Raw genomic sequence first — 21,988 nt, forward strand, 5'->3', positions numbered from 1 at the left:
ATTAACCTTTTGTAATTTGCATTTTTCAACAGTACATGTTTGAGCCCTTGGTTAGAGAGTTGAGCTTGGTAGATAGGGATCAAATCCCAGTGGGGTATATTTATGAGGCTATGGATAGCACCAAGGAGTCTATAATAAATTACTACAAGGGGGATAGACTTAAATATGATACCAACTTGGAATTTTTTGATAGAAAATGGAACGATCAGCTCCACCAACCCATTCATGCAGCAAGGTACTACGTCAACCCTTGTTTTAAGTTTGAGGATTTTTACTGAGATCCTAATGGAGAGATCATGGAGAGCCTCACTAAATGCATTCAGAGGAAACTATGAGGAAGGGAAGGGTAAGCTATTCTCTTCAAAGCTGGCAAAGAGGAGAATTAGTACTCAAACCCTAGGTATAACATTTGCCATTTGGATTTTGGGGTCTAAAGTAATTGAAAAAATATGTTTTTGCTTTTCTCTTTGCTTTCTAATTTTTCAAAATTTTATTTTGCAGATGCTTTGTGGCAAAGCTGGGGTTAAAATACCCCAAATCTCAAAAAATTGCCCTCAGGATCCTATGTCAGCCTTGCAGTTCATCCAACTGTGAGCGCAATTGGAGCTTGTTCGAGGTCACTTGTACAAAGAAGAGGAACAAGTTAAGCTCAAAAACACCTAAATGAACTTTTCCTTAATGCAATATAATTTTCAGTTGTGCATAAGGAAAGCACAAGAAGCAGCAGTCAGTCCAATTGATTTGAATGATATAGATCCTTACAGTGATTGACCATTATAGGAATAGCCTCCATTGTTTACAGAGGATGACATCAATGAGTTGTTGAGGAGAAGGGGGATGGATTTGGTTTCACATTGGATGACATTAAAGAGGATGATTTAGATAAGGAGTCATTGCAAGTGCTAGGAGAAGCTAGAGGGGGAGCTACATCCAAAATGGAGGACGAGCCATAAGACTAAGTCAGAGATACCAAGGGAGGAAGTACAGTCATGCCCAATGCAGACTTCTAGGACTAAATCCTCTAAATCTACCTCTGCCTTAGTTTTTACTAGAGCTGGGAAGAGGAAGATATAATTGTAATGATGTATGTACTTTTAGTTTTATAGAAACTATTCACTATTTAGCTTCCAGCCATCAACATTCCTCATGAGAATATGATTTTGTACCCACTTTGTGTTTGAATATCTCTAGTCTCTACTTGCTTCTTTTGTGTTCTCATTAACAACTCATTGGATGCATCTTCTCATTGAATTTTCCAAAACATGAATTTCATAAATGTAAGCAATTTTTTTAATTCCCAAGTTTTTTGCTGAGTTTTTGCCAAGAACTAGCCAAGGTTTTCCTGAATTTTTTTCAGGCCTTAGCGAGGTTTTGGTTTTGGCAGGTTTTCCACCTATGTGTATATGTATGTATCTATATGTGTGTGTGAGAGACAAAGTATACACACACATTGATCTACACACTTGCTTAATCAAGTAGTAATCAAACATGTTGTGTCAAAATGGGTGAGAACAATAACAAGGGATCTTTAAGACAAGCTAAGCATCAGTTGCTAAGGGTAACTTGGTTTCTTTAGCCAAGTCCACCTCATTCACATGATTCATCAATAAATAAGAGACGCAATTGCTCCACCAAGCACCTTGGAAACGAAAAGCATAAGAATCCAATTTAATTTTTCTTTCGTATCCCATTTTAATGATATTTAAACAAATGGAAATGACATACTCACAAGCATCAACCACCAAATGTTTGACAAGAATATTGATTAACATTGCTTGCCATAATAGGACAACCCCTAAGGTGGAGCATTGATATTGACAATATTGATGGCAAATGCATGAATAGCTTAGTACAAAAAAATTGAATAGTAATTGAATATGAAGCAATGGATTTTATTAATATTGATATAATGAATATGACAAGCCTTGAATAAAATATAAATATAAGGAGATCAATATTTCCATGTGAGGTTTATCCCTATGAACTCAATTACCATGCACATATACAGATCCTATAATTTTAACACTATTTTGTCTCTTGTCCTTAGAGAGTTCAGATAGGTTCAATGCTCGTCTTCAATTTTACGGTTCAAGCGAACCATGGGCCAATGTAAGGCCACGTAACCCTTTCCATTAACACTCTAAAGTTTAAACTACCTAAATAAAATTAAAAAGAATATTACTGAAATGCTGGGGGGAATTGCTTGCCATAACAGGAGAACTCCTAAGGTGGAGCATTGATATTTACAATATTGATGGCAAATGCATGAGTAGCTTAGTACGAAAAAAAGGGAATAGTAATTGAATATAAAGCAATGAATTTTATTAATATTGATATAATGATTATGACAAGACTTGAATAAAATATTTAATATAATGCAACCTAAGGAACTCAATATTTCCATGTGAGGTCAGAGTTTAATGGATCTACTATCCCTATGAACTCAAGTTACCATGCACATATACGGATCCTATAATTTTAACCCTATTTTGGCTCTTGTCCTTAGAGATTTCAGATAGGGACAATGCTCGTCTTCAATTTTAAGGTTCAAGCAAACCATGGGCCAATGCAAGACCAAGTAACCCTTTCCATCAACACTCTAAACTACCTCAATAAAATTAAAAAGAATATTATTGAAATGCTGGGGGGAAATGGCAAAGTGATAATTGTTGATGTTTGGTAGCTTTTTAGTAGGATAAACACATGAGATTAATTAAAATAATAATGATTCATATATATATATAGACACACACACACAACTATAATTAAGATTATCATTATATTAATTATACTAATATATAGACATGTCCCATGAAGTGACATGTCTCCTCTTGGTTTATTCCTCATACAAATATAAGGGGAAGCTGCAGTTGGAAAACACATACCAAAAATTAAATGGCAGTGCTTAGTACATTTCAGCGATCCTGGAAAACCAACATGGTATCACGGCCCACTGCAGATGTATGGAAGCCAGAAAGGAATAATGAGATTATTCATGGAGGGATCCTATAATAAAATCAGAAGTAGCAGATCATTTTTTATAGACAGAACTTGAGCAAAGAATCATGGCAGCAGCAAAGAATTCACGAGTAGAACCCAATGGAAGTGAGGGACCTTAGCAGCAGAAATCTCATTCTATGCTTCTACAATGGGAGTGATTGTTTCTGATTAGGCAAAGTTTCCAATTTTGTCACTTGCTATCCAGGCAGTGACAACATTCCTATAGTGACTCCAGCATTGTTTCCGCCAACCTCTTGATATCGGGTGCAAAGAATACTTATGGACTGTTGTTCCTGTCAGACTACTGCCCATTCCGAATTTGCAATAACGGTCATGGCAAAATAGATATATTAATGGCCCTATGGCTTCTCATGGCAGTGTATTTCTATCCACAATCTCACCCACAAATGGATGCATTGTAACTTGAAGCACCACGCACGAAAAATGTTTGACAAACTTCCTCAAAGAAATGTCATTTCATGGAATCTATATTTAGATGTGTACATAACATATATATAGAAAAGGTTGTAAAGGCTTTTGAGCATAGGTGATTGGGTATGCATATAAGGAATAGAGAGGGCTTCGAACCAAAAAACTTTTGAAAGCATGATCATGACATGGGATATTTCACAATTTTCAATCAATTAGAATTGGAACTTGTAGTCATGTCACATAAAACTTAGCCCACATCCTCTTTACCCGTGCCAGATAGATTCAATTTATAATAAATAAATAAAAATAGATGTTGCTGGGCTTTACCATGTTCCCAATAAGTCATTGTTGGCAGGATGTCAAAAAAATGTGATCAGGTACATTTCTTATACAAGTAATGAATCAAGACTGGCATTGGACTATATAGAACTTTAATACAAGGCAAGAATACGGGCTCATTGATGGAAGGCTTTTACCAAGGCTCATGCAAGAAAAGAACAAGACCTATATATTGTATGATGAAAAATGTCTCCTTAAATGTTTCATTTGGTTGAGTACCCTATAGATCAAATGAGTTTTTTGAAAGAGAATTGTGTTTTTTAATTATGGATAATGTCTGATGAAAAACGTCTCCACAAAACATTGCCGCTTCTTCTCTTCAACCCTACCACATCACCCTTCACAATATGGAAGACGAAGGGGAGAGCAACCCTCATGGGTCAGGTCAGGTCAGGATGAAAGTGAAAATATATTTGAAGAGGTCAAGACTGACAAGAGAGAGCGAATAAGGTGTGGTAGTGTAGAGTCTTAGGAAATAACGGACAGTTGTAGCACTCAAAATCTATCAAAACTAGTGTCGATCGGGCATGATAGCTCAAATGGACATGATTGAATGTAAATTTGAAGGCAATGACGAACTATTACAACCGAAACATAAATATTAAAAGGCAAATATATGTAAGGAGCAACAAAAGTCTTAAGGGCTGCAAAAGTCATAATAATTGTTTTGAGCCATGTGGGAAGGTGACCCACTGGTAACTTGGAACATCAGAGAAGAGCCATAATATCCAACGAAACGGGTGCAATCAACTATTCACGATTGATAAAGTAGTATGCACTTGTTCAATAGAAGCATAAAGATTATTTGAATGCAAGATTAGTCATTTGTAGCCATCAAAGACTAAAATGTGAAAGAGTTAAAACAATAGTAAGAAGATCCCTTACATTAAAAGAAGAAAAAATATGCAATTTACATTTTGGAAGGAAGAGAGGTAAAGTTCACATGGAAGGATATGAGAGGTAAGCTTATGAACTTATTTGAATTTATGTTCATTTATATATACAGATATAAATGTTCATACATAATTATTAAAGGTAACTTTTAGTATAAGAGCTATTTGCCATGATAATTTCCTCCAAGAATGTTCTTGTAGGAAAAAGGAGGAGATTGATATTCAGAGGGAGACTGACATTTCAAGCAACTTTGAAAGAGAGGGAGCAAATAGAGAACATGATTCAGTCAACCTTCAGTGATCTCGATCATATTGATTTAGAGGGAGTAAACCATGTTGAGATGGATTCTCCAGTGATCAATCAATTGTTGCAATCAAGAGGACTGTGATTCATGAATATACCTTGTGACTATGATTTTAATGGGCCTACCCCCTGTGTACAACATGAGAAAGTGACGACTTCTAAATGATGTTACTTGTATTTGCACAAGTTATTCAAAGGTGACGATCTTACAATAACTTAATTTTCTATTATGATGGACATCTTACAATGTCTATGCAGATCATTATAGATTATACTTTGCATGATGGATGTTTATATGATAAGCATTATGAGAATGAGTGTGCACATAACTTATAAACATTTTTTTGAGTATATGGTGAATGTTATGCAAATTGATGTTCTGGAGGGTCATTACACGAAGTATTTGGTGAATATCATGCAACTTGGTGTTCTAGAAGACCATTACTCATAGTACTTGTTGAATAACTTGCATCTCAACATTCTAGAAGGCCAATACTCAAAGTATTTGGTGAATATCATTGATATTCTAGGAGACCAATACTCATGATATCAAATGTGATATCAAGCCTTTTTGAGTATTTGGTGAATATCATTGATATTCTAGGAGACCAATAATCATGATATCAAATGGGATATCTATTACGAAGTAATTGGTAGATATTTTCTTGTTATTAACAGAGACCGAGAGGTCTATATATACAAAAGAATAAAGTGATGTTTCCTTAAGAAATAATCATAAAGAATAAAAAATATTCTATTCTAGCTAAAAGAAAGCTAACAGATAACTACAACTAACTAAATATTTCAAACATTCTAATATTTGCAATAGATTACAAACAGAGAACCATTAACTAATAATAGATGCTTATCTATTATCGCAATACCCTCCCTTAATGGTTAATCTATCCACAACACCCAGTCGTCCTCTGAATTTGACAAACTTATCAGGACCAAGAGGCTTGGTGAGAATGTTTGTAGTCTAATCTGTGGTAGGAACATACCGCAAGTCTATTGTCCTGTCTTCAACCAGCTATCGTATGTAGTGACAATGAACATCTACATGCTTAGTTCATTCATGGGAGACTACATTCCGTACTAACTTGATAATGCCTTCATTATCAACGAACAAAGCCGTTGGTCTAGCTGGTGACATCTGCATATCCCCAAGCATCCGAGAAAGCCAAAGAACTTCACAACCTGCCTTAACAATCCCTTTGTATTCGACCTTTGCAGAGGAGAGAGAAACTGCATATTGCTTCTTACTAGTCCATGTGACAGCACCAGATCCCAAACTGAACACATCCAAAAGTTCATTTTTTATCGTCAACAGAACCTACCCAATCTGAATCTGTGAGCCTACTGAGTTTAGGATTAGAACTTCGAGAGTAAAGAAGTCCATAATCTAAAGTGCCCTTCACATAATGAAGCACACGCTTGGCTGCCATCCAATGACCAGCCATAGGAGCTGTCATAAAGAGTGCGATATAGCTGATTGCGAAGCTAATATCAGGCCTAGTAGCAGAGAGGTAGATGAGATTGCTACCTAGTTGCGTGTATGTAGTATCATCAACGGGAGGAGAATCAGACTTGACTGATAACTTGGAGACCTTCTTCCATCAGTGTAGATGCAGGCTTGCAATCCTGCAAACAAAATTTGTCTACTAGAGCCCTAGCATATTTGGACTAAGAGATGAATATACTAGAAGATTGTTGCCAAACCTCAACACCTAGACAATAATGCATGAGCCCAAGGTCACTCATATCAAAAGACTAGCATAAATTATGTTTAATTCCATGAATCAAAGATGTCGAACTGTCAGTGATGATCAAATCATCCAAATAAAAAACTAGAAGGATGATGTCATTGTCAGTAGTCTTGATGTACAAATTTGAGTCTGAAGAACTCCTCTAGAAGCCTTGATCACTGAGGTACTTATGGAAATTTAAAAATGAAATTCAAATTAACAGCAGCTATCGGTGTCACTGGCTAACTACAGCTGTCACTTTCCCCGGGGAGAGTTAAAACAACCGTAATAGAAAACGGAAAAGGGACAAAATGCTAGATGGGCCCACACCAGCCACCTAAGCGGTCAAAGCTTAGTGTGTGATGGTTAAGCCAGGCCGAAAACAGCAAGGAGATTTGATGGAAAATATTCCTCTGTGTTTTTATATACCATGCCTTAGGGGCCTGCTTCAAGCCATAGAGAGCTTTCACCAACCTGTGAACCTGATGGTCTTTACCAACAACCTTGAAACCAAGAGGTTGTGTCATGTAGACCTCTTCATGGAGATCACCATTTATGAAAGCACTCTTGACGTCCATCTGATGGACCTTCCAACCAAATTGTGCGGCCATGGCTAGGACTAATCAAATTGTGCTCATCTTTGTAGTAGAAGCAAAGGTCTCCTCATAATCAATGCCCTGACGTTGAGAAAAGCCCTTTGCAACTAAATGAGCTTTGTAGTTATCCAAAGTACCAATCAAATTTGTATTTGATTTTGTAAACCCATTTGTAGCCAATGAGTTTCTTCCCTGGTGGAAGATTAGAAAGGACCCAGGTGTTATTCTTCAATAAGCTCATTTGTTCAGATGTCATGGCATGTTCCCACTTTGGAATTCTTTTAGCCTCGGAATATGTTTGAGGTTCAAATGGACTGTGAATGTTGGCCATGACAGCAAAGTTAACAGACTGTGTAGGTTTGCTCTTTTTTCGAGTAATGCTCTCATCAATGAGCTCATCATCATGAAGATTAGCATCTTAGCCCACCACTTAGGCGGGAGAGGAGAATGACCAACATGAGTATCAAGAGATGCTCTATGATCAAGTTCCTCATCAGAAGAATATGGATCAAAATCAAGTGAAGCATCTACAAATCGAGGTGATCCTACAAGAGAAGCTGGAGGTATCTGTAAAGTGATCACAGGTATAACTGGAGCTACAAGAATTATTGGAGCCCTCCCATTAGGTGGACATAATGGAAGCCTAACTCCCAAATCATGAGCCTTCATAGGCTAGTATGTTGGATCAGGAACAAGAGAAACAGACATGAATGGGCCTTGTTGTTCACCAAAGACTACATCATGACTGTACAGGAGACGAGATGTCTCAGTGTCGATCAAGCGGTAGGCTTTGTGAAGACTACTGTATCTAGCAAGCATGAGTTTTTGACTCTTGGCATCCAACTTGGTTTGTGACGCATCAGGGATCCTAACAAAAGCAAGGGAGCAAAAAACTTTCAAGTGATTGATTCTGGGCTTGCAACCTTACCAAGCCTCTTCTGGAGTCTTACCTTAGACCACCACTGAGGGTGACCAGTTCAGAAGATAAACTGCAGTGTTAACTTCTTCTGCCCAAAACTTCTTCAGAACGTGTCTATGTGCATGGATCGAACCATCTCGGTGATTGTTATGTTCCGATGTTCAACTACACTATTCAGTTGTGGTGTGTGGGGTGTGGTTAACTGGTCTTTGATGCCATGAGTATCCAAGAAGCTAGAGAGTTCATTAGAACAAAATCCACCCCCCATTGTCTGATCTAAGAGTAATAGTAGATTTCTCACTCTTTTTCAACTAAAGGTTTAAATTTTTGAAATACAGGAAATGTATCTGATTTTTTAAGGAAATACACCCACATTTTTCTACTGAAATCATCAACAAACAACAGAAACTACCTCAAAAGGAGTGGCCATAGGACCACAAATATCAACATGAACAAGCTGAAGTACCTGAGAAGCTCGTCATGAATCGCCACTGGTGAAAGGTGTGCGATGTTGATTCTCAGCCTGACATGCATCACAAACTCCAAGCTACTGAGTCAAAATCTCTAGCAAACCAAGGACAAGCTCTGCCCGAGCAAGCTAAGAGAGAATGTACATTTAAGTGCCCATACCGCTGATGCCAAAGTGCGCTATCAGAAGACCACCAAGCAGCCATAGCTAAGTCCCGAGAATCATGAGAATCAGTAAGTCAGAAAAGACCATGATCCTCAAGACCCATTGCAACAATTCACTGAGTTGCCCTATCAGTGATAGTGCACTGATGTGAACTGAAGGTGACATCCAACTATGGAGAATGTCACAATAACCGACTGATTCAGAGTAGATTTAGTTTCATCCTTGGAACGTAGTACACATCGAGGAAAATGAGATTCCTCCCAACAGACTGAATCTGAATGCTACCTTTACCGAAAACAGAGTGTTTTTCAAGAAGAAAGCTCTTCTTTTGTCAGAAGTCTCGTGAAGATTTTTTAGATGTGTCTATATCTCGACAATTTTCTTGCCGAATGGAATCTGAGAGAGTTGATCATCAACTACAGATAATTTGAGAAGCATCACCGCCTCCCGATTATTCAAATCCCATGTATCTTAATCAGTACCAAGTGCAGTCAAACATTGTATAACACCCAGAACAATCTAATCAGTATTGCGATACTCAAAAATTGCTATTATCCGCTACTTCCAAGTGCCATAATTCCGACCATTGAATTTTGAATTGCTCTTGAGAAGAATATTTGTCAGATATACCATGGCACATTTTTCAATGAAAAAATGTGAATATTTGTGAAGATGCGTACTTTGAGGCAAGATATTTATGACCCAAAAAATTTGAAGGATAACCCAAGGAGAGCTCAAAAAATCCAAAAAGAATATGTTGTCGATTTTTGGATCCGCTAGCTTGAAAATTGAGGCACGAAAATCAATGCACAAGGAAAAATCGAAGGGCAACCTAAGTATAGCTCTGGAAAAACCCACCAAGAATTTGAAATTAGAAAATAAAATTCAAGCTCAAAATTTAGGGTTTCGAAGAAAACCCTAGTCGGCAGCTATAGAAGCAAAAAAAAAAAAAGGAAAAGATAGCAATTGTTGGTAAAATCGTCGATTTTGTTTTAAAAAAGGTCGTGCATGGACTGAGTTGCAGAATAGGGCACAACCAACACCAATGAAGGATGAAATAGTCGCGTGCTATTGATGTACGATTGCAGAAAAAAATGAATGCAAAAACGGCGTGTTTTCTAGCAGAAAAACAGCTCAAAAAATGAGTTCCTATAAGCACCCAATGATTAGACCATGACTCGCGTCTGGAATCCCAGTAAAACGCACAGAGGCACTGAAAATCACAATGAAATGACTGGACATTGCGTTCCGCAGAAATGCGAAAATAGAGCAGAAAATCACGCCTAGGAGAAATGTGAATGTACAAAAACAATTAGCCCTAAACCCAGCTTGCGATTTACATTTAGATCTCTCTGAATGAAAACCCTAGTTTGAAGCTAAATATCTCAAACGAATAATTTCAAAAAATAGCTACTAACAATTTCTAAAAAGAAATTATTATTTTCAAAAAAATTAAAAAACCCTTGCTCTAATATCATATTACGAAGTAATTGGTAAATGTTTGCTTGTTATTAACAGAGACCGAGAGGTCTATATATACAAAAGAATAAAGTGACGTTGCCTTAGGAAACAATCATAAAGAATTGAAATATTCTATTCTAGCTAAAAGAAAGCTAAAGAAAGCTAACAGATAACTACAACTAACTAAATATGAGAAACATTCTAATATTTACAAAAGATTACAAACAAATAACCATTAACTAATAATAGACCTTATCTATTATCGTAATAATATCAAACCTTTTTGAGTACTTGGTGAATATCAATGATATTCTGGGAGCCCAATACTCATGATATCAGATGTGATCAAACCTTTTGAGTACTTGGTGAATATATCGTGTCGATATTCAGGAAGACCAATACTCATGATATCGAATGTGATATCAGACTAATGGAAATCTTTTGATCAATATTTCCTTTATGTGTCATTCCTAACATTGCCAATGGGGTAATATATTCTTGTGTTTATCCTCCCTAGCTAAGAGGGAGTGTTGATGTTTGGTAGCTTTAGTAGGATAAACTTGTGATATTTATTAATTTAATAATGGTTCATATAATATATATATATATATATATATATATATATATATATATATATATATATATATATATATATAATTAAGACTATCATTATATAAATTATATTAATGAATAGACATGTCTCCTCTTGGTTTATTCCTCATACAAATATAAGGGGAAGCTGCAGTTGGAAAACGCGTACCAAAAACTAAATGGCAGTGCTTAGTAAATTTGCAGCAATCCCAGAAAACTAACAGATACAATTCAATTCAAAAACATGTAGAGACAAGTTGTATGCTGAAACTTGAACCAAATGGAATTCCAGGCAAAAATATCAATCATATGTCATTAAAGGCGATAGAACTTAAGCCTTGGATACAAACACATACCACCTTTGCTGACTGATGAAAGTGCACGCGCCCGCGTATTAAGGGCCTTTCCTTGATAAAGGGCCTGCATCAAGAACATATTCAGATTAGTTACAACTTACTTCTTTATGAAGCTCTAATAAACTAAGAATATAATTTACTAAAGTAGCTAAAAGTCAAAACACATTAACAAGATGCAATTGTGAAAAGCAAAAGCTATGTTCAAACTGAGAACACAATTCTTTGATAAAAATGCTCTTATCATATGTGTAGCATGGCATCATAGAGGTTATTGATCTTCCAAATACCTTTAATGTTACAAGCCAATTCCAATAATCTAACTCAAAAACAAAATAAAAGATGGCTAGCTTTAAACCATGGATTGAAACACGTCATTTTAAAGCACAACTATATGTTTACCTAATGGAATATTATGTAAAGGTTTTTCCATTTCCTTTTTTCGTCTAGTGTATGGGATTCAATCCCCTATTAAAACAAACAATTTTGAGCTCTGCAGACAAAATAAGATACTTGTTATTGAGTTTTTAGTTGTGAACTATTTAATAGTGGAAAATTTAATATGATTTGCTAAGTTACCATATTCGCCTATTAAGGCCAGAAATCAGTAGTTGATTCAGAGGTCATTCGCATTCAATTCGAAATCACATCAAATTTGCCCGCAGTGTAAGACATTCACCCTTAAGTCATTGAGCAGGACCCTGGATGACTTATAAGCGAATTTGAATGACTTCCAAATTGCCAGCACGAGCCCAAAGCAAAATCCGAGCAAAAATCAGAGCAACTGGACAACAACTTTCAGTCACTGACGGATATTTGACTCAAATAATGTTTTTCTGACATTTCTTTTTTATGCACATGACACTACTAATCTGAATGCACACAACATTAGTTTTAAATTTTAAGTAAAAGATTATTACCTCAAATGCACATGACACACACTAATCCATAGTCTTTGACAATGGCATGACAATAGCAAAGGAGTGGCGTGTATGCGGGGGAAGTTAGAAAAGAAAAGAAGCAGCGGTCAAGAGGTCTGGTCTGGTCTCAACTAACAGTTACATGCAGCATATATTGTATTTTTGTGGTGCCTATGGAAGTTACAACTCCAACAGTGTTCAGTTTTGCAGTGTGTGGAAGGATTCATACTCAGAGACAATCGATCCTTGAATTTGTAGAATTGGTCATCAAGTGGTTGAGTTCATCAAAGCCCACTCAACCGTTATTCCAATAATGGAAGTTCTGACAGGTTCATGGGCTATAATATATTGAGAAGACAGAGTATTGAGAAATAAATTTTCTGTAGTGTGTATATATGTGTGTGTGTGTACATACATACATACATACGTATACACACACACACACACACACATATATGTATATATATATGTATGCATATATATAGATGTATGTATATGTACTTGTACGGACGAACCTAAAATGAACCCGAACTCAACCTAAAAAAATTTGGACGAATTTCGAACCCGAATGTAGAACCTGCATACGAACCAGAATCCAAACTGGCAACTTAGATGATTTGAATGCAAGCCATTCATTCAGCTTAAAAATGAACAAATTCCTCAAATAATCGTCTTAGCTCTTCATTAGAACCATATAAAAACTATTAACTTAGAATGAAGCCATGGATAGGGCATAGTATAGTCAAATATCAAAACTATATCAAGGAGTTGGTATTTCAAATTTGTCATGATCTCTTTAAATGTATTCTCTCATTTTTTATCCTTTGTGCTTGAAGAATAATTTACAACATTGACATTATCCTTTGAAAGGCTATACCAACTTGGCACACTTTCTTTATAGTACTTTCTAACACTACAATAAAGGAGTCTTCTATTGTTGTTTACTGACAAAATCTGGGACTCAACCAAGGTTTTAGTAAATGATTGCTTCTCTATACTTGAAATTCACAAAGATAAATCATAGTCACATGGTTAGCATAAATGCAATCCTAGTCAAATATAGGTGATGTGACCCAAATGTTGCACATTATGCAAGTTCCAAGTTTCTAGAATGGGAAAAGTAAAAATAGAACAAATTTTAGGACACTAGACAATATCATCTAAGTGGGAATCGCAAACCAAACATGGTCGCTCTCCTCTGTGAATGTCCAAAGCAGTTCCCATAGTCACACTTAGGAAGAAACTAGTCAAATCCATGAGCAAATGAAAAATACATCATGTAATCCTTTAGCACATAGGTCTCCAATCATAGATAAAAAGAACAGATTTACAAGTGGGGCAATAGGGGAAACGAATAAGGAAAGATAATATTTTGTATTTGTTTCCAACTTTTCCCCTAGTTCTTCTCATTTATAGCAAAGTAGTTGAAAGTGGCTTACACCCCAGCCATGCAATTTAACTTGCTTCTAAAGGAAAATCCATGTTTGATGAAAATCCAAACAAGTTTATTCTATGACCATTTTTGAGAAAATATAAATGTTTCAAGAGCTATATTCTTGCATTCAAAATAGGGTGCATGTTTTAGATAATCAATATACTTCTGTCTGCCAATAAAATTGATAAGACATTAGTAGAAACTTAAAAACAACATAGGGACTGTTGGAACATGACAGTGTGATGTGTCAAAGGATATGAAGAAATAATACGTGAGAATTATTATATTAAAAAAATAATAGTTAACTAACAGCTAACTAAATATTAGAAACATTCTAATATTTACAATAGGTTACAAATAGATAACCAATAAATAATAATAGACAATGATAGAAGCTATCTATTATCGTAATAAGAATGCAAATAAGTAATAATAGTAATCCTCTTTTGAAAATCCACTTAATTGAAACCTTGTTGCCCAAGCAAAACTCATAACCATAACAGGGAAAATCTGCAGCCACTATTCCATAATTCTTCTACACTCGGTGGAGCCAAACAAGGAGAAACTCAAAATCAGTTAATAAGGAGATTTTGGTGGCAAGGAACATATTTTGTAAAATCTGGAAACAAGATATCAAACAGATCAGTAGAGCTGGGAAAATGCCAACTCGAAATCTTTCCATAAATAACCTAAGGTGCCTCAATTAAAGGGAAAACATCTCTGTAGATCTTTGCAAGGGTGTGCGTCATATTTCTAATATGGACGTATAAGTTCTTGCATTAAAATTGAGAGACATTGATGGCATTGTGCATACCAAAATTATGCAAAGTCACAGTGAGAGAAAGTTATGAAATTTGCTAATCTCCAGCTGAAGACTATGTTGTTGAAATTTTAAGTTCAAAATGGCAAACTTAAGGTAATTGAAGGGAAAACATCTCTGTAGATCTTTGCAAGGGTGTGTGTCATATTTCTAATATGGACATATAAGTTCTTGCATTAAAATTGAGAGACATTGATGGCATTGTGCATACCAAAATTATGCAAAGTGACAGTGAGAGAAAGTTATAAGATTTGCTAATCTCCAGCTGAAGACTATGTTGTTGAAATTTTAAGTTCAAAATGGCAAAAACTTAAGGTAATATGAGAAACTAATCAGCAGAAAGATCTATGGGCTACAAATCTCAAAGGATTATTTCAAAAACCCTTGCATTAAAAAGATTTGGTTAAATTGTTATTTCTTTAGGATAAGCAATTCCTTAAGATACCTGTGTGGTAACAAGAATCGCGGCAATTCACGCAATTCGGTAATTCAATTCAAGCCAAACGATTTTTGTGAATTGGTCAATCGAATCAGCGATAAAGGGTTTATGAAATAAGTTACTCACTAAATTTCAAGGGTTTTTTTAATTTGCCAATTTGTGGCTGATTTGATTCCGATTCATGGCCGATTCACAATTCGATTCGGCCTTGCCAATTCTGATCCGATTCCAATTCTCGTTACTTTGGAACTTAAACTCTTGGTTGTGTTGAGATATCTCAGTTTGACTTTTAAGACCAAATAAATCTTCCTTTCAACTTGTGAATTGAGCAGAGTTATGCAGCAGAAGCTAATCATGCCACCATTCTAAGGGTTGGTTGAGATCATCGTAATAACCTAGACCGAATAAATAAAATGAAAATTGACATAGCTCGAGAACAAGCAATTTTGGGAAGGGCGGACTGTCATGCCCCAAAGCTCAATTGCAGTTGTGCCAATACTTTGTGTTAACTTTTAATAAAGGTCACAGCCTTTCTCAAGATTACACAGCAGTTTACGGTTTTAATGAACAACAAACATGGGCAAGCATTTTACAAAGGAAGTGTTTATATTGACAAGACAACGTATCCTTAACAGAAAATAAAAGAAATTGTTTGTTTTATAAAAACTTGCATCTATTCAGATATAGGTCTTTTGAAATAAGAGAGCAAATGGAGATGGAGTAGTATACATTAACCAGTTCCTTGTTCCATTTTGCTTAATTGAACAGGACGGGAGAAGACCAAGGACACCAAATGAGTTTGGAATTGAACTCTGTCCTCTTAGATAAATTTATAAGGATCAAACAAATCTATCCTAAGCCCAAGGGGGACTGCACATTAAGAAAGCAACAAAAAAGAAACCTCAAATGCAACCCCCTTGACAGTAACTCTATAGGACTGCCATGGGCAATCCATGAAGCGGAGGAACTAGGGTATATTGAGAAGAATTTGTTTTTGCCTACCCTGTTGACTCGGCCACTGTAACAACAAAGAGAGATGGAACGGAGGCTTCCTACAGAGATCTAACTATAGTTAAAGAAAAAAAACCAAGAATATGTGTGCATGGAGACATAAAGATAGTCAGGTAAGCTGTTTAGACAGGATCATCCAGAGTTAGCATCATTCTGACTTAATGGAAAGAATGCTACAGTTATCAAATATCTTGATATTGATTTCAATCTCATCTTCATGTACCAAAGGCACATGTTAATCATACAAAACAGGCATATGAAGCATCTCCAGAACCTGAAAACAGATAATGCTAATGGGACAGGATAAAGACTTGATCACCACTATCATTTGCTTGGAAGGAAGAGCAGAGAGTAGTGCAAAATTGACCAACAGATTGACAGGATACTCCCAACAAAAATCAATTCACCCAGATCTATCACTGGGCTTGCTTCCCTTTGACAGTTGAGCTCTGAACTTGGCATCCTAACAATGCTAATAGTATTAATGTTACGCCAAGTGTAGGCAGATTGCCAAGATTACTTAACTCCTGAGTTTTGTTGTGAGATCAAAACCAAGCAATACAAAAAATGATAATTAAAAAAATAAAAACGTAAGGTAAAATGAAAGAAATGCCTTTCTGGGCTTCCACAAAAGAGATGTCATCCGTCAAACTGGCATGTGGCTCACCTAAAAGACAATCATTACAAGCATGGATCAGCACTTGAGTCTTGGGCCTCACCACCTTGAAAACAAGTTTAAAAAACCACTTAGTATCGTATAACTCAAGATCCAAAGGTCACTTCTTTCTTAGTACTCTTAACACGGCAGATGCTTTCAGTTCTATTATGCCCCACATACGAGTCCCAACATTTTGTTTGACAAATGTTGGGTCCCCCTTTTCCCTCATTTTACTTCCCTTGCCCTTTTTGTTTTGTACTCCGATGTCCCCAACTCTAGAGTCCCTTTTCGGTTGTTGTTTGCCTTGTTTTGGGGTTGTGAGCCTTAGAATCCCAGGATAATTAAATATTGTTTGCTCTTCAAACTATTTGGTATTTTGAGATTCTAGTCCCTAACATGTCGAAGGTTCAATATAAACTAAGTATAAAGTGCATTTGATGCACTTAACCAACTATAAAAGGCCCAAAAAGGTCTCATTTGCACTAACAAAGAATTTAAAAAGCACAAAGCCCTCCCAGCAAACAAAGATCCAAGCTAGCGTTTTGCATTGTCAATTTTATGTTTTGTTCACATTTCTTTGCCAATTGTTTCGCGTTTTCGCCATCCTCATTGTTTGGAGGTAGGTTTTCTTTCCTCCTCCAGTCTATTTTGTTTGTTATTGTCATGTTCTTTTCGTTTGGTCCCTTTTTGTTTTCATAGGTTAGGTAGTTCATTTATTAGGTTAGAGATAATGATTTCAGTGCGAAATCCATGTCCTTGAACCTCAAATCAATTTGTCCCTTGTAAGGCCCACACTCGTACCCTATTATTAAACCATAAGGAATGAATATGATTAGGAGTTAATTAGGTCATGATCAGCATTTTCGTTATTAACAATGATTTATGAGATCCTATTAGGGACTGATGTAGATTTTGATTTTGATACCCTATCCAATAACATTAGGTCGATAAGATAAGACCACATGAAAACGAGACTCAATATGCTCAAGTTGAGAACTTGGTCACGAGATTCAAGGTATGATCTACAAGGCAATTAGGAAAGCTAAATTAACATTCTCTAGTGAAAACAACAATGAATGTAGGTTATAACGACAACAAGACATGGTTACATTCGGGAATTGGTTTTAAATTATGATGACATAATTATGGAAACATTCTAACAGTCTGAGGAATCAACCCTAGAAACTCACACACAAACCCCTCGTAATGTGATAAAGGGATATTGCTAGGAATGTCGCTTTGTTTAACTTGATTGAAAGGATACTAGTTAACAAGTCTGCATATTAGTGATTTCCACTTAAGACATATACTAGGATCCATTTAATTGCTTAAATGATTTAATAGATATGACTTTAGTGTTTCATGGTTAAGATAGACAAGTATCGCGATAGTGTTTAGAACGGTAATTCTGTTATGATAAGAAAGATAAATGTTGATACACCTATTTTGATATTGCAATGTTTTGAATATTTTATGGAAATAATTAGATGGAAGTTAACTGAATATGTTAATGTGAATTAAGTGATATTAGATTATTTTGCACTTATCTGCATGTATTTCTATATTATTTCATTGGGCTACTAACATTAAGTTGAGTGTGCAGGAAAGTGGAACCATGGAAATTATTTGGGGAAACAAGGTTCAAACCTATGTGAACACAGTAAAGCCAAGGTGAATCTTTGGAAGATTCAAAACCTCGTTGTATTGTGTTTATTTCGTAATGTGATTGTGCATGGGTATTATAAGTTTAAAGATCATGATTAATTAGCAACATGTCATCATGATGTGTAAAGTATTTTATGTGTGTGTGTGTGTGTCATTTGACACTTGTGTTGTCTATGTGTAAATGACATGTCATATAGGATTTTTGGGCATGAAGTCACTTAACCTAAACTTAATCCCATTATGAAATTAAGTTAACCCACCTTGGAGAGTGTTAGGATGAGTCACCTTCATGATGGAATTCAAATTAAATTTGATAGGAACTTTAGAGAGCCTAGAAGTGGTTCCCAAGTGTTATTTTGGTGAAAATAAGTCACCCACATGGTAGTAGTATAGGTTGGGGGTCTAAATATAACCATAAGTTGGCCTAGGGGACTTAGAAGACCCTCTAAACTCGTCATTTTCAAGCCAATTCGAAAATCAGAGTGTCACATGACTTCTTTCCTCATCCCACCACTTGGTTATTTCCTATTGGTAGAAAGGTACAAGGGTGTAAGAGGGGTAGGTGGGGATGGAAGTGGAGGTCTTTTTAGGGAGCTTGTGCCAAACTTAGTGGTTGTTCACCCACTCTCTAATGGTAGAGACATTTAGGGTTTTTGGGAGCAGAAACTTGGAAGCCAAGGAAGGAAAGCTTTTCATCACCATTTCATAGCCATTAGCTTGGATGGAGGTTAGTGCTTCATGCCATGGAATTTCTCATCTCATGAAAGTTGAAAGATGGAAATTGTAAGAGTGTTCTTGTAGGATTTATGTGTCTTGCATATGGTGTATGTTGTAGTTGCTTGTGTATGTAAATGAGCATGTTGGATCTACTTGCTTTTGATTTTGTTTTCTTGAGTTGTTGTGGTGGAATGAATGTTGTGTTGGGTGTGAAGGCTTCACTCACCCTTGGGAGGGAAGAGAAGCCTTGGAGTGAAGGGGTTAGTTGGGCTCAACATTGAAGTTGAGAAATCCTCCTCTTGGAGAGGGGATAATTTTCATGGAGTATGGGCTCCATTGAAGCCATATGCCTTTCTATTGTTCTATGGGAGGTATAAGTGAGGATATGTGAACAGGAGTAAGTCTTGATAGCCTTGTTGAGGCATGTGATTATTGATAGCCTTGTTGTGGCATGTTTCTTGGAGGCCTTATTGGAATACTACAATTGCAAGATTTGTTGTTTCATAAAGATATGGCATTCTCCTCCTTGGAGAGCCCACCTTCACCCAATGTTTATGATTCCATTTGAGAATCATTGAATCATTGTGCAAACCTTGGTTGGGGTTGTAAATGAGTTGTGAAAATATTATATTCATGTTGGTTCTTGCTTATGATGCTTGATTGAATGTATCCCGTTTGAGCATTGTTTCCCCTGCTCGGTGGGTGGCCTCCTTGAGGCCTAGGTTGGGAGGTGAGCCTCCATGGTTCTATAATTTTGATCCTTGCAGGTTTTTTTGATGCACTTGGATACTTGGAAGTCGTGAAGATTTCATTGCATAAGAGGAGGAAATACTGTTGTAGTTGGTTTGATAATGGAGCAGCAAACTCCATCTTGTTATGTGTTTCTATTTGTGATTGTAAGAGTGTTAATATTGCTTCTATTCATTTGTCACTAGAAGGATTGTGCATCATCTTGTGTAGAGGTCTTTACATTATGTAATGTTGACAAGAAGAGTCTACCACCTTATGTTCAATTGTGATAAGCTTGTTGCATGTTAAGAGAGAAATAAAAGAGAGAATTCCATTGTATTGTTGTTGCAGATCTATTATCATGAATATGAATGTATTGGGCAAATGGAATAGGTATCATAGTAGACATTAGTAAGATGTAAATAAAACTAGCACCTTGTTATCCTATTATTCTCCATTCTCATAGAAGTAACTAGATGCATTATATGATCAATCTTGAATCATATATAGGGGTAGAATGTGCATTCAATAGATTTGATTTAATAGATATCAATAATAAACTAAATGATAGATGTTGATGTTCCATGCATTTGAAAATTCTCGACTTCCAACAAGCAATATTTTGTAATGCAATTGATAAGATTAGATAGTATGGGCCTTGAAACCAAACAATCTATGTAATGAGATATTAATTTCATGACAACCAATAAGACACACCATTAAGACTATGAGTTAGAAATGAAATAGATAGCATAAAAAAAAAATTCATCAACTCAATCTAATATATATACTTGGTGAATTAGAAGAGAAAGGAAGCAATAGCTCAAAAACTCCAAAGTGAGGCCTGTAGGTGCAAAATTGTGTTCTGGAAAATGTATGGCAAAAACAATAAAATCCCCTCCCAATACAGTTCAATATAATATTCACCCCCACAGTAAAATAATATAAATCTGAATTATGAGATAACATAAATACTAGTATTAGGTCACCTACATAATAATAGATGTCAGCTTATGAAGTGACATAGAATAGGACAAGTACCTTGGGAGCAGGATTACCAATTTTAAAATAAGGAAATGCTAATAATCCTCTACCCTGCCAACCACCACAAACTCACTACCCAATAAAAGAATGAAATAAAGTGCAGCCAAGAAAACATTTATAAACTCAACCTAGGCGCCTAGTTCTATAAAGGGGAGGGGTCAATGTGTTCAAACTTGGCCCCACCTAGGCGCCCAATACTTTGTATGTTTTTTTCAAGCGCATGAACATGGTACATGCTCTGACTTAAGTCAGTATCTTCTCTTTAATCACCCACCCTTGTCTTAAGAAAAGAGGTGACTTCAACATGTGTGGTCCTTTATACCTTTTTGAAAGGCTCGAGTGCCTATGGAAAGGGGAAACGTTTCATTATTATGCTGACATGGTCAACAACCCACGTACAAGGCGCCTCCACTTGGTCATGAGCCTATTTCGGTGCGCAGAACTTGGGATCCGTGATTATGGTCCATGCCCTTTCAACTTGGGGAGGAGTGAAAATCATTAAGTTTGTTTTTTTGAAAACATTCTTTTTTCCTCTCTAAGGCGCCTTCACCTAGGTGTCCAAAGGTGGGGCGTTCAAGGAAGATACATCCCATCCTAACTCCCTTCATGTGCCCACCTAGGGTCTCCACCACCCAGCAATTTATGATGAGAAGATATGTATGATGTGTTAAAAAAATAAAGTTAAGGGTGGGAAGTCGCTTACGGTAGAAGGTTAGTGGGTAGTGGGATAGGATTGAAAAAAAAAAACTTCATTTTTTTTCCACTGTTGGTTAGCTATTTATGTTTTAGGATTATATGTTGAATAGGATAAAGGGGTTGGTATTTCTTAGGATTATGTTAGTTTATCTATTGAATGTTAATAATGTTTTTTTTTTAAATTGATGTAGTAGATAAAAGCATATGATGGTAGAGAGAGTTTCAATTAGTATTAGGGGTGGTAGAATTTAGGAAGACTAATGAGGATTTTTAATTGATAACTAATTTTACGTGATTAAAAAAAAGGGGAATAACAATAATAAAATAATAAAGTAAAATAAATTGAAGGGTGTATGATAATCATGTTTGGAATAAATATTCTTTTAATCATCTTTATAATGCTAAAATTTCATTCATGAATCTAATATACGAGAGGATGCAAAACTATATAGGATATATGGAGTGGCATCTGAGAATTGATACCTTTAGCGCCATGATGTTGTAGGGCACCCTAATTATTCATTAAATTCTTGGGAAGGGTAGTTAGAGTATTTGATATATGGTTAAAACGCTAAGATTAGCGAGCT

The 21,988-nt window shown here is 36.0% G+C and overlaps 1 protein-coding gene across 1 annotated transcript in view; it reads right to left on the reverse strand.

Moving 5' to 3' along the window:
- LOC149566279 (ARM repeat superfamily protein) overlaps positions 1–21,988 on the reverse strand; it is a 95,672-nt gene that overhangs the window by 62,707 nt on the left and 10,977 nt on the right. The window contains exon 2 of the mRNA XM_089819688.1: positions 11,271–11,334. Coding sequence (XP_089675814.1) covers positions 11,271–11,334 — 64 coding nt within the window. The remainder of the gene's footprint in view (positions 1–11,270; positions 11,335–21,988) is intronic.

Source organism: Cupressus sempervirens, chromosome 3 (genome assembly GCF_028749045.1).
Source record: "Cupressus sempervirens isolate cs-2001-9-10 chromosome 3, ASM2874904v1, whole genome shotgun sequence".
NCBI classification, from domain to species: domain Eukaryota; kingdom Viridiplantae; phylum Streptophyta; class Pinopsida; order Cupressales; family Cupressaceae; genus Cupressus; species Cupressus sempervirens.